Here is a 17796-nt window from a genome sequence, read left to right as displayed (position 1 = left end):
TATTCTTTATGTTATTTAAGGCATTGGAGATAATGGAATTATTAAGACTGACTAAGTGTAAAGACACATTAACAACCAAGCTATCTGGAGGAGAGAAAAAACGATTGTCAATTGCTGTTGAGCTTGTTGACAACCCTCCCGTATTATTTCTAGATGAACCAACCACGTATGTATAAAATTCATTATACATAAAAGTTAATATAATATTTAATCTATTTTAACAGGGGACTTGACGACCTGTCTAGCTCTCAGTGTATATCTCTACTTAAGAGTCTTGCACAAGGGGGAAGAACAGTGATTTGTTCTATTCACACACCAAGTGCCAAATTATTTGCCCTTTTCGACAATGTTTATATTGTCGCGGAAGGCCAGTGTGTCTTCCAAGGGCTAGGTGAAGACATCGTGCCATTTTTAGCAATACAGGGACTTCATTGTCCGACACATTTTAACCCTGCTGACTTTAGTAAGTGTTTAAAACACAACTAACAAGAAAAAGACGATAATACAATTTGTTTTTCAGTATTAGAAGTATCAAGTGGAGAATATGGTTATTACGTAGACAAAATGTCTGCAGCTGTTGAAAACGGAAGATGTCGGAGATGGAACAGAAAAAACAGTATTGAACAGTTCAATAGGGAAATGTCCGATGCAGAGCTACAACAGTTGAAAAAAAGTGCTGACTATGGCTGTTCGACATGGGCACAATTTCTTATCATAATTAGCCGAATGTTTCTTCAATTTTGGCGGAACATGGTACATCAACAGTTTTCATGAAGAATATTTTACAAATGATTATTAATAGATTTTCCAAATGCTTTTAACAGAGCTATCAACTTTTAATCATATTTATGCACGTACTCATTGGATTGGTGATAGGAGGCCTTTTTTACAACTTTGGAAATGATGCCTCAAAGACTTTATTCAACTTTGGGTTTTGCTACGTTTCAATGATTGTATTTATGTACACTCCCATGCTTCCAGCCTTAGTATGGTGTAAGTCTTCAGGTTTAGAAAATCATGTTTTTGTCAATTTTTTTATTTTTGTTATGTTTATTTTTAGTTCCTATGGAAGTGCAACTAATTAAGAGAGAACATTTTAATCGATGGTATAACCTGAATTCTTATTTCATGGCTATTACTCTTTCAAGGCTACCAATGCAGGTATTTTTTCAAAAATGAAATAAATTATTTAAATTTAAATTATATGGGTGTTTCAAACAACCAAACAAACCCTACTTAACATTTTCTTGTGGCTCTGTTTGTCTATTTTTCTACTTTTGAGAAAGTAAACTACAGATAGTTAATAAAATACAATCATTGAGGATGTAAATAATTCTTTACTAATTATGTCTTTGATCGACATGTTTTTTGAGTGCAATAGGAGGTTCTATATTAATGAAATATTAATTTTTTAGAATAACATACTCATAACACACTGATTTCCTAATGTTCTCAGTCCCTCACAACTCACTCACAAAACACTTACTTCTCTTGCTCATCCCCTAATTCTTAGAAATGATGATAAAATTGTAGAGGCTAAATATAAACTATATAAAAATTGCTCTAACAATTAGGTGAGCCAGTTAGCAATTTTGAAAGTGATGGAGTGGGCAAATGGAGCTTATATTCCAGCCCAATGAAAAATTAGTTTGCTATCATGACTGACAGCCAATCACAATCGATATTCACTAAATAATACAGGGCTATTTGAAATGTGGAGGCAGATCGCTTTGCAAAAGAGTATTCAATGGACGAACTCTTGAAAATATGCTACACCAAGCTCCCCAGAACAAATGTAAAAAAAAAAAAAATACTGTATTAAAGCACAATGGGAAAAGGAATGGAAAACACACATAAAGGATATATGAAGAAATTCTTCCCCACCAGTCAAGGCTGTCATTACAAGAACTTCCTTTATGTCAAGTTTGACAATGATCTCATCAATTGTGCCATACATGGGACAATTTTACAAAATAAAAATAAGCCATGTTCCCTGCTGTAAGTGTGATGGCGTAACCTATTAGGGCATCACCCACATATTTTGTGCTCGTCCCAGATTGGAATACATAGGTAGATTCTATTGAAGGAGTACTCTCAAAAACAAAGCGTGGCCTGTCCAAGAGAAGGATCTGCTTAACAAAGATATCGTGAACGAGCTGTACAGTTCATTGATAAAAATAATTTTACCTTTATCACCCTCAAAAAAAAAAAAAAAAAAAAAAAGTCCATACTCAGCTTGCAATATTGTAAATATACGAATTATTAACATAAACAATGCGATTGACCATATTTGTTATTTGAAGTGAATTCCTCAATCCTAGGGTATAGTGGGTCAAGAAAAAATAAATGAAAATAGCTGCTGGTAGTATGTTAATGAAATATTCATTTCCTTGACTAAAATTCATATGTTCATTTCTATTTACAATCCTTTGCTGATAGGAAATAATTGCAAACATTAATAAATGCAATTTATATTTATTTTGTGTCATATGTTAATGACGTATTTATTTTAATCATGCATTTATGTTTCAGTTGATGTGCAGTTTCATATATGTAGCAATAGTATACTTTATGACAAATCAACCAATGGAATTGGAAAGAATATTAAAATTCACCATGATAATAACATTAATTGCTCTAGCTTCTGAAGCTTTAGGTTTAGCTATATCATCTAGACTAGATATTGTTGTAAGTTTTTTTTTTCAAATAGTACGTTTTGTTTAAATCATGTTTGAAACAATAATTATTGTTCCAGAATGGTATTTTTGTTGGACCAGCCCTCTCAGTACCGTTCATGCTCCTTGCTTCCTACAGTTTTGGCATCGGTAGTCAAAAAGTACCGACATGGATTTGGATCGGTATGCAAAGTAGTTACTTGAGATTCGGCATTCAAGGATTAGTCGTTGCAATTTATGGTGATGGAAGGCAGTCTATGGTCTGTCCTAAGGAGGAAATGTACTGTCCATTCAAAGCCCCGAGGGCATTGCTCAAAGAAATTGGTATGGAAAACAGTGATTACTGGAGTGCTGCTGGTTTACTCTTTCTCTATTTAATTTTGTTCAAACTCATCTGTTATTTGATATTGAGAAAAAGGTTGAGAAGAGAAAGGTCAACAGGCCTTGCATTTGTTATCACCAGGTTTGTTAAAAGTCATTTCAACCTAGCTCACTATTAAATTGCCAATTTTTTTTTTACATTTCAAATGGCTAAATGGTTTTTCAAGTTTAGACAGTTCCTTTTTAGGAAAATCTTTCTAGGGACCAATTTTTATTATTATTATCACTTTTGTTAAAACAAAAAGAAATCAAAACTGTGGTTTTAGTGTAGTTTTGAAATTGGTGGTGTGTAATTTCATTCTGTCTGTGATTTATTTACTTATAGTTTTGCTCAATATTTGTACAATTTGATCAAAAGTGCCTTTATCTTTGAAAGAAATGAAGAAAAAAAAATTAATTTCAAATTCATATTTTATAAAGTTAATTTAGGCGTTATATTTCTGGAATCCTTTTCTTTTGTTTTGTTAGTTTATTCAGCCTAGTATGATATAAAAAATGTATTTATTTATATTTTGTACAATGAAATATAGTTTATAAGGCTATTTTCATGCAAGTTTATTGAAATGTGAAAAATTTGTACATTAATTATGTATCTTTAAAAAAAAAATTCTGTCAGAATAGCATTTGATTAGAAGTAACTTCTAGTAAGTTCTGTTAGTTTAGTTTAATAACTGCTCAGATAGCTTTATTGTATGATAAGTGTGTAATTATTATATACAATAATGTAAACATTGAAAGATAACAGACATGTTCTCTGTTACTATTTGTGACATAAAAAAATATTTATTTTATATAAGAAAACAAAGTTTTTAGTTTATTTTTACATATTATTAAATATAAATGTTTGTACATGAATTAGTGTTTTTTTAATTTTTACTATTTTTAATAAGAAAGAACAACATTAGTATAAATAGAATATTGTTGTAATGTAATACTGATATGTGTGGTGTTTAATGTCCGTTGGCCAATGATTATTTGGAGATCGTGAGATGCAGTGTGGTGTGACGTAGGATTTAGAAAAACATTTTCTTTATCGTGCCAACATTTCGATCTTTATTGAGTCATCTTCAGGTCATGGGATTTATAAACATTGTTTAAATTTTACAAATACATGTAGGATGTGTAAAAAATAATAATAAAAAAATTGAATTGGACATTGACTCTGCGCTAGAACTGTCATTTTCTATCTACTACAAAAATTAACATTAGTAAAAAAAAATCGTATATATCCGCGCACACATGCTCAAACCAAACACACACACACACACACACACACACACACACACACACACACACACACACACACACACACACACACACACACACACACACACACACCACGCACACATTTAAAAATGAATGAAATTGAAAAATGAAAATAATTAAAATTATTTAAATAAAAATTAAAAATGGCGTGAAGGCAAAAGGTAAGTCGCCCAATGACGTCCTAACCTAGTTATTAAGTAGGTCCCTTGGCGACAGTCTATTTAGACAGCGGGATTTTGTAGGGGGCATATTTGATGGACAAATGGGCCAGTGTGCATACTTATGGAGTTATGGAATTTTGTGTAACGGTAAAGTATGGGTATTAATTAAATAAATAAATAACGAATAAACGAAAATAAAATAAAAATGGAGACTCACCTCGAGCCGCCGCCTCTTGTCGTAGTGGTGCGGGGGTGGAGATGCGCCCGGGAAACGCTTTACCTCGGAGTCCGGCAAAGACAAATTAATCGGTTAAATTCACCACCACGATTTCGAATGAAAATACAATAATTATTTTTATATTACTTTTACGACCAAAAGCAATGTTAATTCGCGGAACACTTAAAACGCACTGTCTTGGCTGAAAGGGAGAAGGGATACGCGGGTCACCGGTACAAATCACCTGACAACTTCCCTTAAACGAATCGCAAACTAGAGCGAACAGAAAATATTGCCGATTTAAACCAAGATTAAATCTAGGCAGATAAAAAAAAACTTTTTTGCTCTTTGATTTTTATTTTATTAAAAGTGTTAATGTCGAAGGGAATTTTTTTTCTTTTCTTATTAAAAATTAGTTAATTAAAAATTCAAATCAGTTTTCCTTATTTTATGCCCTTCGACCTCTGATTGGCCCGCCGAATGGTCAGATGATTAGTGGGCGGGCTAAGTTATGAACGTTATACAGTCCGCTTTTCGGCGGTATTTTGTAGTTGAATGTCCGTTAAACTTTTGTTCTTGGTATCTAACCGTAGTCAACGTCTATCTTTTCTTAAAATAGTGCTCGCTTTATTTCAACACCGAGAAAATTAACTCGGGAGAAGTGCGGTCCATGTTTTACAGCCAAGCATTTTTCCTCATCTTTCGCGGCGGAAAACAGCCCTTGGAGAGGACCTACGGGTATCCTGCAGTAGCGAATTGTCAAGGTGAGGTTAGCATTTTTTGTTAATTATTTTAAGAATTTAATTTATTCTATTTCAAAGTTTTATTTTAGTTTAATTTACTTTTTAATTTTAAATGGCCTAAAAAAAGGATAAGCTGTAATATAGCCCATAATTTTTTGTTAACCCCGGGATTGATGTGGATTTGGGGTTGATACACGATGGGCAATGGCTCGGTGGGTGGCGGAAGCGAAGTTGGAAGTACTGAAGGACTTTAGGTGTTCCAGGGACGTTGGCTAATAGAGAAGAAACTGTCCTAAAGTCTAGTACTCACTCTTAGACAAAATCGCACAACTCATGTCTATAGACAAAGGTTTGCGATTATCTTATAGACAAGTCGGGAACAAATCGCTTGTTCTGCAACAATCTGTATACAAAAAATCTCAAGTCATGGTCTCCCAGCTCGTATGGAAAACTTGAAACGTGTTGCGCAACATTTCGTAGTGTGGAGGTTCCTCTGAATCTCGTTTCTTGGTCGAATATTTGAAAAAAATTTGTCGAAATTTTGGCAGTAGCAACTGAATTTTATTTCTTCTTCAAGACCATACCTTGATACAGTGTTCGAAATTTCTGAAACTGAACTATCTTCTAATTTTAATTTTCCAGAAGAGTCATTCCAAATATAGGACCATTTGCTATTACCTTCCTTGACTTATCAACGTTAACGATTAATCCATTTATGTTTAGTGGTCTAACGGACCAAATTACTTATTTCAATTAATTCCGCTCGCATCAAATTTACTCACTCAGCCACAACTCACACACTCCCCTAAAACCAACAATCATACTGTCAATCACTCAATCGTTTTCTTAATCATATATTGTGTTTAACTTATTTTGTCCCCCCCCCCCAAAAAAAAAAATCTAAAATTATTGAATACAACGTAGTCTTTGTTAATAATAAGAACAAACGTGAACAGAGTAAAATAACGATTTGTGTTTCGTTGTATCGAAAAGTTTTCAATGGGTTGCTCGTTGCAACTTACATCGACCAACGGCAGGAAGTAATAACTGATGAGAAAACTTTTTATTTACTACCGTCAAATGAACTAACAAATGAAATAAATCTACGGATGTAAATTTTCCAGGGTCGCAATTTATATGTAGTACGGTTTTTCTTAAGAGCTATACGTTTTGATAAACTAAGAAAATGATAAATGATAGAAGAAGGCAATAAATTTAATCCTGGAGCTTTCGGCTCCCTTGAGTTGAAAGTTCAAAATTTAGCACAATTCGTGTCAAAATGAATATGTAAATAAAGATTTAATAGCATCAAAATAAATGAAACGTACTTAATTAAATAAGAAGGGAAAAATTAACCGAAATTAACCGGCCAAGGTGTTATAAATTGTAGGGGCAGGTAGTCGAAAAGACGGGACTTAAAGGTGGAAAAGGTTGAGGCACATCGAATGGAGTTAGGTAGGGAATTCAAGAGGTTGTAAGAACGGATAAGGAAGGAAAGACTAAAAGCGGATTTGTATGGGGGTAGAGAAGGTAGAGAGCAGAAGGGCGGATGGCGAGTGTATATAGAAGGCTTAAATGCTAACAGATTATAAATATAGGAAGGGGAATGAGACGAAATTGTTTGATAGAGGAAAGAGCCTAGAAATTATAGCCTGTGAAAGGAAGGGTGCAGCCATTGAAAACCACAATATATATTAGCATATGAGATCTCTTTAGGGAGCTAAATATGAACTGAAGAAAACAGTTAATTATTCTCTTGAGACCGGACAGCTATAATCGAAATGGGTAAGGGGGTTGATACTCGCGGAGTGAATATCAGAAAGTTGAAATGGCAAAACAGATTAAAAATGTCCTTTATCTGGTTTGTTAAATTTATTTCTTAAATTTTTCGTGGACGGATTTGTCTTAATTTATCCTAATTTATCCAAGCTATTTTGTCTGTAGAGGCAGGAAGAATTCATAGAAAATGATGGAATCAAGAGGCAAAACGGCTCATTTGTTTTTAACATCATCCTTTCATTCTTCTTTGTGTCTTTGTGTTCAATTCATCAAGAAATATTTTGTAATATCAAAGGGTTAGTTTTTCCTATGAGCAGAGCTCAACTGTGCCCTTAAACGAAAATTTTCTCTCTCCCCCCTTTTTAAAAAATCTAATTAAAAACCAATTATCTCCTCGCTTTAGAGAGTTTACGTTGGATAATCTATTTATTAAAGCTTTAGTGTAAAACAAGGACACAACATAAAAATAAATTTGAGGGAAATGCATTTTCAGAAGAAGAATAACTTTTTTTAGAATTTAAATAAAATAGAAATAAAGGGAGCGAGGTTTTAAAGAAAAAATCTAATAAAACATTGGCTTGGCAAGAAAGTAATTATTATTATTATTAATTTTTAAGAGCGTTTTAACGGTTAAGATCATTTCACGCCAGAACATTTAAACCTTCTATCTTAGTAAATATTAATCCATTATGTTTAGTGGTCTAATCACCAAATTACTTATTTCAATTACTTATTCTTTTTATGTAAGGTCTTGGTTGAGATGAAAAAGTTAGTGTCACGAGCGGAATTCAAACCCACGACCACAGGCTGGTGTCCCGAGGATCGACGTCACGATAGCTCAAGTGGTTAGAGCAAGGTCGTGGGTTCGAATCCCGCTCGTGGCACTAACTTTTTCATCTCAACCAAGGCCTTACTTAAAAAGAACTTCTATCTTAGGTTAGCTATATCCCTTGTGAGTGCTATGAAGCTCTGACTTCAAACATTCACCCATAAACAAGTTGCCATCCAAAGCATCATCATTATCATTTCAAAATACTTAATTTGGAAGGCCAAATGTATAAAAAACCCTTTTTAAATTATTCCTGTTCTTTAATAATAATTTCGAATTTTCGTTCCGTACTTTAAACATTTTCCATAGGCTTGTATGGCAATAATAATAGTCAGACTAGTAACAATCTCAATATCCTTTTATTCTTCCATTCAAATTCTAAAATACACTAATGCTATTTAACAATAATAATAAAAAAAACACAATAACACTTCTTTTTCTTTATCCTCTTTTTTTGGACGCTATGTTTCTTTCGATTGTGGGCCTTGTAGTTTATTACCCCGCAATTTTTATTTTCTTGTATTGCATTTTTCCGCCCCGGCAGCAGCCTCATAAATTATTTAAAAAAAGAAAGCATTCTTGCAATCAGAACTCTCATTCAAATACTTGCGGACCAACATTCAAAGGTATAAGAATTTGGGAAAAGTCCTAAAATTATAAAACACCAATAAATTTAAGAAGGCCGAAAAGTGCTCTTGAGAAACGAACACTGGGGTTGAGCCTTTCTGACTTGAAACATTCACTCATAAACTAATCTATACAGTTGCCATCCAAAACTTTAATTTATCATTTTAAATACACAATTTGTATTTTCTTTTATTTCATTTTGTCGCTCTGGCAGCCTAAAAAATTATTGAAAAAAGAAAAAATTCTTGCATTCAGAACTCTCATTTAAACCCTTGAAGAGAAACATTCAAAGGTATAAGAATTTGGGAAAAGGCCTAAATCTCATTATAAAATTTCCAATAAATTTAAGAAAGCCGAAAAGTGCTCTTGAGAAACAAACACTGCCAAGTTAGCCTGATGTGACCTATTCGCAATCTAGAGAGGACCACAAGTTCTTTTCTCTCAACTTCCTCAGTTTCCCATTTATGTTGTTAATGTTGTTTGTTTAATGCTGTTAGGATTAATTAGCTCAATATTTACATTTTTTTGTTCTGTATTATTTTCGTTTACAAATACGAAAATACGTTTTAATCCTTAAATTGAAATGTTTTATTTCTCTTCAGTTTCTGTTTTCATCTTGTTTAGTTGTATCGAATAATTTAATAGGTAATCAGATCTTAGTATTAAACGTTTTCAAGGCATTGTTTACTCTGTGAATTAAAAAAAACAATGCAAATGTTGCAACTGAAAATTTGTGTATGGTGTTAGGTACTAATTCTGTAAACTTTCGTAAAGTGCAACTTTGGTTTGCTCGATTTAAAGAAGGAAATTTTGTTCTTGAAGATGATGTGCGCAGTGGACGTATTTTGTTATTTATTCCTAACTATTCGTATTTTTATTGTATTAGGTAAATAAAATTTTTACTATGTTAAATGGGAGTTTTTATTTTTATTGTAAGTTTTTTGGCACGATTTTGATGTTTTTATTGCACGGCTTGAAGGCTTTTACTGCACGAAAATCCGGTCTTTAGTCATCAGTCACTAGATCACAAACACTAGGAGCACAGTAAAACCCCACTGAAATTCTTCATCGATATTGTACAAAGATATCAGTACGAAAAGCATAACTTTTCGGCTGAAATGTAGGTATTGTTTGATAAGCCGAGCATTTCAAAGCTAAGATTATTAAAATAGAAATTAGATGATGCAGGCGGTTTTCCCTCAACAATTTGCATTCCAGACTTAATAGTTGTTTAGTGTAGGCGTCTAGATATTATACATGGATCAAAAAATTGATAACTTCTCTTAAAATAAAGTTATAAATTAAAGTCTGCTAATTGATCGGTGGTGTCGGCCTTCCGAGGAGTTGAGCTCATAGTGCTCGGTGGTTGTAGGCATTCGTCAAAACTAATCCCTCGGCCCGTGTTCCTTTCAAGCCGAGGCCCTTTGCTCCTCTGTCTTAAACCTAAGCTCCTCACTAGCCCAGGCATTAATTCCGATTTTACAAAGAGCGATTTCCCCGCTGAACAAGTTTTAAACCTCAACTTCAGTCCCCATTCCTCTTCCTCCGTTCACAGGCACCTATTTGCTCTGAAATTAAGCCTGGTGCGCCATTATCGTCCGTCACCTTGTGGCGGACACACCTTTCCAGTAATCTACACCAGTTTTCTCCTCATTAAGCCTTATTGTCTTCCTGAAACGGCAAAGCTAAAGATTAGTTATATTAAATAAGGCAATAAGAAGAGGATTTGTTGCAGTTGTTTGCCAAACCTTAAACTGCCAGATCCTTAGACCATTTAAGCTGAGATTAGTTGCCAAGTGAACTAATCTCCCTCTTCATTATAACTCCTTTATCTACATTGACGAACCTGTAATTTGGTTGTTAACGACCAGTTTAGTCAGAAGCGTTTCGGAATTTCGCATCTTCCATTTATATATGTATAACATATTTGTTTAAAAATTTAATATTTTATTACATTCTGAAATTTCTAATTACAAAACGTAATTGGCGGAAAAATAGACATATTCAAAACTATTTGCATATTTACATTGAAGGGAGCAAATAATATTATTCTCACACTTCACTAATGGCTACTCCTACCTACTCCTCAGAAAGGAGGTCACGGGGCTATTTCTTCTAGAGACGCTTTATGGGGATGTAAGGATGGACTATTGGACAAGGCTTGGGCAAGAGTATTTCGGGGATGGGAGAACTTATTGTGGAACTTGGTAAATTTTTGAGGAATTAATTCGGATAAAACGAATTTTAAGGTCGTTTGGAGGGTAGCATTTCAAAGTATGAAGTATTTGTAATTTATCGGAGGAGTTCAGATTGAAAGGATTTAAAACTTGGGCTATTGGAACGTTTCCCACAGTTCTGTTCAATATGTCCAAATCGGGGGGTGTAGTACCGAGACCGTAAGTTTGCTTTTCGTCCATGTGTTGGATCGTCGTCCTGTAAGTTTGTAAAGTAGACTGTAGCGTTTGTCCTAGTCCTGTGGAACCAGCATTTCCGTATTAAGCCTGAGTCTAGGTAAAACTCAACATAACAATCGTAGTAGAATTTGGGGATAGGAAAATTGTATATTGTGAGAGGAGATTTGCTCCGAAGTATAAATGTGACGTAGGGGATAAAAGAGTCGGCAACAATACCTCCTTCACCTCGTCCTGAATAGATCTATTGGATCTTGCTCGTGGTTTTTCTTGACCTAGTTGCAAGAACCTGCACCTACATAGACTTTCACAAAAACATAAAATGTGTTCTGCGGTCTCGTCCTCTTCCTGGCAGTATCTGCACAGTGTTTCTTCTGTCTGTACTCCTATCCGGTGCATGTGCTTTCTTAGGTGACAGTGCCCTGCCAGGAGTCCAACCAGAATCCTGGTTCGGTTGCGGTTTTCTTCCAGTAATTCTTTTGTAAGTTTTGCGGATGGTCCTTCTATGAATCTCTTCTTGTGCCTCATACCTGTGGTATTGTTCCACCAGGTTTTAGACTTATTGAGGATCCATTTTAAGAAGTATCCTTTTTTGTGACAGGCTGCTAGGCCGCAGTAGGGTTCTAGACCCAGAGAGTCGACGTTGGCTCCCTTTTTGGCCAACATGTCAACCTTTTCGTTTCCCCTATGCCCCAACTGTCCAGGGACCCATGCCAGGGTCAAGTCAATAAATGTGACATGGACGTGGATATACTCTGCTAGGGATGTGATATGTCTCATCAGATGTTACGAAGTAACGGCAGGATCGAGGTCAGCTGTGTCATCGGCAAAAGGAGAGTAGTAGGTGTAGTGGGGACATCTGCAGTATAAAGGATATAGAAGATTGGTCTAAGCACACTACCCTACAGTAGTCCCGCTGCCAGAGAGTATTCGTAGTAATCTGATTCTCGTCGGACCCGGAAGTTCCGCTCTGTTAGATAAGAACGGAGGTTTAAATAAATGGTATTTGGAAAGACACGCTTTAATTTGTAAAGGAGACCCTTGTGTCACACACAGTCAGTCTCCGTACCAAAATTGTCTCCCATACAATATGCTTTGCGTCCAAGGGAACCAAGGGAGATATACGTTCTAAAACGCAAAAAATACTCTCTGGACTTTGGAATAGTGGGGCCGAAAAAACTGATGATGTGGGAAAAAGGTTAGAGGAGTTTAATTTCACAACAGCCTTTTACGTAGAATTTTTTCAAGTGCTTTGGGCGTGATGGGAAGTAAACTAATTGGATGTTATGATGAGGCCTTTTGAACTTGATTGCCAGGTTTCAGGAAAAGGATGACGTCTGAATATTTCCAGAGTAATGAGTAGTATATAATAATGAACATATCAACCAAATTTTGGCTTATTCTGTTAAGGGGTGAGGTCTGCAGTTCCTCCATGCTTGAAATTTTCATAAAATTATTTAGGCTATGTTTAGTGATCGGAATATTATTTATAAAATTTCCCAAAATAATTAAAATTTAATATAAAAAAAATTAAAAAACGTGCTTAATAAGAACGGTTTTAATTTTTCTTTATATTTTTTGTTCCCTGAAATTTTATTTTCATTTGTTTTATAATTTAATCCTACAATTGTTTTTTTTGTGTGTGTAGGGTGGCGATTTTCATCGGTTATAAAATAAATATTTCCCTTTTTCGTTGGTCGGTGGCAATACCGGAATTTTATCGTAATATCCCACGTGGCCGGCCGGATCACGATTTTTAGTTATTGTTCCCAACGAATTTGCATTTCCGAATCGCCTACCTGTTATTATATTTTTACGTTTATTCCGGACGCTTGTTGCGGTTAATTGTTTATTTTATGACTGTAGTGCGTTCGCATTCTTGTTTATTATCTGGACATTCACAGATTAGGATCGTTCCAGCGAATTTTTCAAAGAAGAGGAAAAACGCAATGGCAATAGGTTTTCTTTTTCAGCCTTTGAATGATTAGGCTAGGAACAATTATTATTTTTTGTATTGTTGATATCACTCGAGAAGCGGCAGGAAGTAATACCGATAAAGGAATTTAAAAAAAAATGAAAATTCAAATAAGCATACTAAAAAAATTATAACATATAACAGTATATATACATATACAACAATAATATATAATAACAGTCTTTATTATTGGACGTTCAAATTTTACACCAATTTGCCCAACGATATTTCTTTATCACCAAAAAACGTTTGTGATGAAGATTAAATATTACCTCACTAAAGCCTTTTAAACTTTTAACGAATTTCCTGAAGCAAAATTCAATATGATATGAGTCTTATTTTATTATTTCATAATATCATGCATGTATGGACTTCTATAAAATTACGTTACAATACAAAAAAGTATGGATTAAAAAAAATTATATTTCTTCACTAAAGCCTTTTAAATGTTTAATGAACCTCCTGAGGCAAAATTAAATACGATATGGGTCTTCTTTTATCCTTTCATAATATCATGCATGTATGGTCTTTTACAAAATCACGTTAAAATACAAAAATGTATGGATTTAAAAAAATTTATATTACTTTCATAAAGCGTTTTAAAGGTTTAATGATCCTCCTGAGGCAAAATTCAATATGATATGAGTCTTCTTTCATTATTTCATAATATCATCCATGTATGGTCTTTTACAAAATTACGTTACAGTACAAAAAAGTATGGTTAAAACAATAATGTTTATTAATAAAGATATTTACAAAATCAAACAACGAAAACATTTTTTGCTTGGATAGTAATCTGGCCGTATAATTTTTCTTATGTTTTATTTTACGTTATATTGAATTAGCTTAAACTTTACAATCATGGCAACTGATGCACCCTTGTATGAATATGTAATATGCTGTATTGAAATCATAAAGTATTATAAAATGAAACTTTTAAAAAAAGTCTGAAAAACCTATATTTATAGAGAGTGATATTGAAATATAGAAAGAGACAAAGTGAGAGAGAGAGAGAGAGAGAGAAAGAGAGAGAGAGAGAGAGAGAGAGAGAAAAAGAGAGAGAGAGAGTGAGAGTGAGAGAGACAGAGACAGAGACAGACAGACAGACAGGCAGACAGAGAAAGAGAGAGAGAGAGAGAGAGAGAGAGAGAGAGTGAGAGAGAGAGAGAGAGAGTGAGAGAAAGTGAGAAAGTAAACTATTGATCTCCTTGAAGATTACCTTCAATACTTTTCTTATCTAAGTTGAATTTTTGTTGACTACTTTGCATCACATTGCAGCTTTTTCTAGTTTATCAGAAATGATGAAAAAACCATGGAATTTTTACTGTCCTATTATTAAAAATAGATGAACAAATAAAATAAATTAGTATTATATTGTGATCAACCCTTCAATAATCTGTGTTCCCCTCAAATCCATTAAACATTTTACATATTTTCAAGTTACTCTATTTAGTTAGTATATAATGTATGTTTCACAAAGTTTTTAAAATGTTATTTTATTATGTATCAATGATTTTATAGTAGGTGATATTTTGGTAAGAGTAGGATGGTTTAATCTGGCATTCTTGCAAAGTTTGAAAATCACTTGAATCAACTAAAACAACGTGATTAACTTGCAACCGTATAACCAAATTTTAATAATTGAATTAATAAATATAAACGTATTTTTATTTTAAATTGTACCCTTGTTTTGTCCGGCGATGCATTAAATGTTTAATTAGTTTAAAAGTGTTTTTGTCCTTTTGAATATAAAACATTGTGATCGCCGAGGCCCAGAAAACAAAAAAACGATTTTTGCCATATATTGTTTCCTCTATAGCGGAAGATTAATAATAAATTTTATTTTTTGTTTCGTTTTCTTTTTTCTCTTAATCAATGTCCTCCCGGTGCAGTGCTGTCCATAGCCAGTGTTGTGAAGGGGAGGAAAATATCTGTTTTTCGGATGTACAGAGTATAAATTCATTATTTACTAAAAACAAAAAAATTACAAAATTCTTTGATGAATTGGGATTTACCGGTGTTCTATAAGTACAGAACATATGCCAATTCCTCTGAACATACTTCTACAAATACATCTAAGTACACGTTTATTGTGACATGAAAAATGATCAATTAAAAATGTTTCGATTTTAATTTTTATGTTTTATATTTATTGCGGGACAATTTTATTAAAAATTGATTAAGATAAAAATGGGACGAAGTTTTGTTGGGGTTGGTGGAGTTTGGGTCAAATTGAAGAATTATGACTTTTAATTTCGAAGGGTGTGGAATAATTTAATATTCGGCGAAGAAACTGTCAGATTCAGCTTTTACTTTATTTATTTACAATAAAAAATATTTATTCTCGTTATTTTTCTTTTTATGGAACTACGCCTTAGGAAAGTCTTTCAAACACAAATATTAAACAACTTTGTATTGAAGCAATTTTTGATTGTAAGTCCGGTCCTGTTGCACACCACCTCAAACCGGCTTCGATTTTCATTAGCACAACTCCGTGCTTGATCCTGACAAATTAACAAACATGAAATCCTGCTCGGATTAATATGCACTTAGAATGATGAAGCACTAAGTTTAATATTTATCGGCAAACAAAGGCTTCGATTTGCTTTTCGGCTTCATGCATGTTCAAATATCATTTGCCACGATTGTAAAGTTTAAGCTAATTCGGAACAGAATCATAATACCCGATCAATTTTGACGATGGAAAATATGGGTTTCGAAAAATCAGTTTCCTATCTGCTCAACTAAGGTATCTAATAAGGGCTTCAATTTCAAACAACTACATTTTCTTGACTTTTCATTTCTCGTGTACCGCACATCATTTTATTGCTATTAAAAAAAATCTACCAAATATATTCCATAAAAATTGCTCTGATTTGTCCCCAATCGGTGGTTATTTATTTGAAATATTTTAAAGCTGGTAGTGTGTATCGGGGGATTTCCTCTTGATTTCTGAAGCGTGATGAACCTATAATTGGAGATGAAATGTCCTTGCAAGGTTGTATCTTTCTGGTCTGGTATCAAAGAGATTTGTTATTGATTGTCAGAGAAGAGGTGTACTGTTCGTAAAGTTCTGATTTGACTCCGTACATTTGTTTTTAGACCTTTTGTAAGTCTATTGAAACGTTGGTGATTGAAGTATAGTTCTTTGCCACCTAACTCTAGTCCTTATTTATACAGTCAGCATGTCGTAAGTGAGGAGGTATGTGATAGAGCATTGATGCCAAACGTAGTCGTGGAGTAGCTGCAGCTAAAGCAACTCTTCGAATAGTTCTCGTTAAGTGTTTTTCTGCCACGTCCTAATCAGTACTGATTGGGAATTCAGAAGTAGCAGATATGGGCTGTAGGCATTGACCTAGGTAAATCCTGAAAAAGCAGTACGTCAATGTGAGAATTGAAAATGTCAAATGCGAGAAAATATCTAGCACGTCCAAAAAATCAACAGAAAAAAGAACAAACATACAAAACACAATACTAAACACAGATACAACGAGGTTGCAAACCCAGCTTTAACTTAACAAAGAAATTATAAAAAAGAAGAAAAATACAACGTAAAAATCAAACAAAACACATAAAAAGAGACAATAAACATTGAAAAAAACCAAAGTAGGCAAATAGGCAAAATATCTGCACTAAAAACGGACGCAAAAAGAAAAGTAGAAAAACAATACACAAGTTATAAAACCCATCATAAGCCTAATAAAAAAGAACAAAAAAAAGAGAAAAATTCAACGTAATAATTAATCAAAACTAATAAAAAAGATACAATAAACATAGCGATCAACCAAAGAAATAACATTAAAAAAATGTTTTTAATTAATTAATCTTTATGTAAGGTATTGGTTAAAAAAAGTTAGTGTCATGAGCGGGATTCGAACCCGCGACGTTTGGCTAAATACTCCGCTGCTCTACAACTTGAGCTATCGTAACTTCGATCCACTCGGAACCAACCCGTAGTCGTGGGTTCGAATTCCCCTCGTAATATTTACTTCTTCATTTCAACCAATACCTTACATAAACATAAATTAATTGAAAGAATTATTTGGTCAATCGGAACAGGAAATATAATGGATTAAACAAAATATTTGTACCAAAAACAGACACAAAAAGAAAAGAAAAAACCAAAACAGAAGTTGTAAAACCCAACTTACCTAATAAAAAAACAATAAAAAATCAACTAAAAATACATAAAAATAGACAATAAACAAAGGACACAACCGCAAAACAAAATACAGGACAATATACCAGCACTAAACACAAACACCCAACGTCTACTGAATTTTTCTTATAATTAACACAAAGGTTCATAAAACGTTTTTGTCCTTTTGTATCGTCAGCTCGTGTAGGATCAACTTGTTTATTTTTTGCTTGTAAGGAAAAATTAATAAAATTGCTTTTCGGTCTTGATATGATCGTTTTTTTAAATATATAATTCTTGTGGTTGGTTTTTAAGCCTCCATTATTCACAGGTAAATGTATCAGTCTTTTATTAACGCCAGGTATAATAAAAATGTATAGGACTTCTAAAAAAAGTCTTGGTTTTTGTGTCTTACGAGGAGAGAATTTGTGCGCGGGAATTAAATGGAACATTTTTTTGCTGATACGATGTAGAAAAATGAAAGTTTCTAGCAATTTTTGCGAAAGGACTCTAAGATTAATGTATAGTAATGTATAATAGTATTAATGTATAATTAATATTATTAGTATTAATGTATAATAATAACACAAAAAA

General features: G+C 33.5%; 2 protein-coding genes across 3 annotated transcripts in view; both read left to right on the top strand.

Moving 5' to 3' along the window:
- The window catches only part of LOC106670072 (ATP-binding cassette sub-family G member 4), a 72255-nt gene extending 68392 nt beyond the window's left edge, over positions 1-3863 (top strand). Inside the window, exons 5-11 of one of the 2 annotated variants that reach the window (XM_014400078.2) lie at positions 21-166; positions 225-463; positions 521-753; positions 825-993; positions 1061-1161; positions 2533-2688; positions 2756-3863. In XM_014400078.2, the coding sequence (XP_014255564.1) occupies positions 21-166; positions 225-463; positions 521-753; positions 825-993; positions 1061-1161; positions 2533-2688; positions 2756-3175 (1464 nt within the window). In that variant the 3' untranslated portion in view covers positions 3176-3863. The remainder of the gene's footprint in view (positions 1-20; positions 167-224; positions 464-520; positions 754-824; positions 994-1060; positions 1162-2532; positions 2689-2755) is intronic. The other variant, XM_014400079.2, reaches the window with a different exon arrangement.
- Positions 3864-5355: 1492 nt separating this feature from the next.
- LOC106670091 overlaps positions 5356-17796 on the top strand; it is a 212776-nt gene continuing 200335 nt past the window's right edge. The window contains exon 1 of the mRNA XM_014400106.2: positions 5356-5464. Coding sequence (XP_014255592.2) covers positions 5371-5464 — 94 coding nt within the window. The 5' untranslated portion in view covers positions 5356-5370. The remainder of the gene's footprint in view (positions 5465-17796) is intronic.

Source organism: Cimex lectularius, unplaced genomic scaffold (assembly GCF_000648675.2).
Source record: "Cimex lectularius strain Harlan isolate CLEC.00 unplaced genomic scaffold, Clec_2.1 scaffold49, whole genome shotgun sequence".
In the NCBI taxonomy this organism is placed as follows: domain Eukaryota; kingdom Metazoa; phylum Arthropoda; class Insecta; order Hemiptera; family Cimicidae; genus Cimex; species Cimex lectularius.
This window is presented reverse-complemented; position numbering and strand designations above follow the sequence as displayed.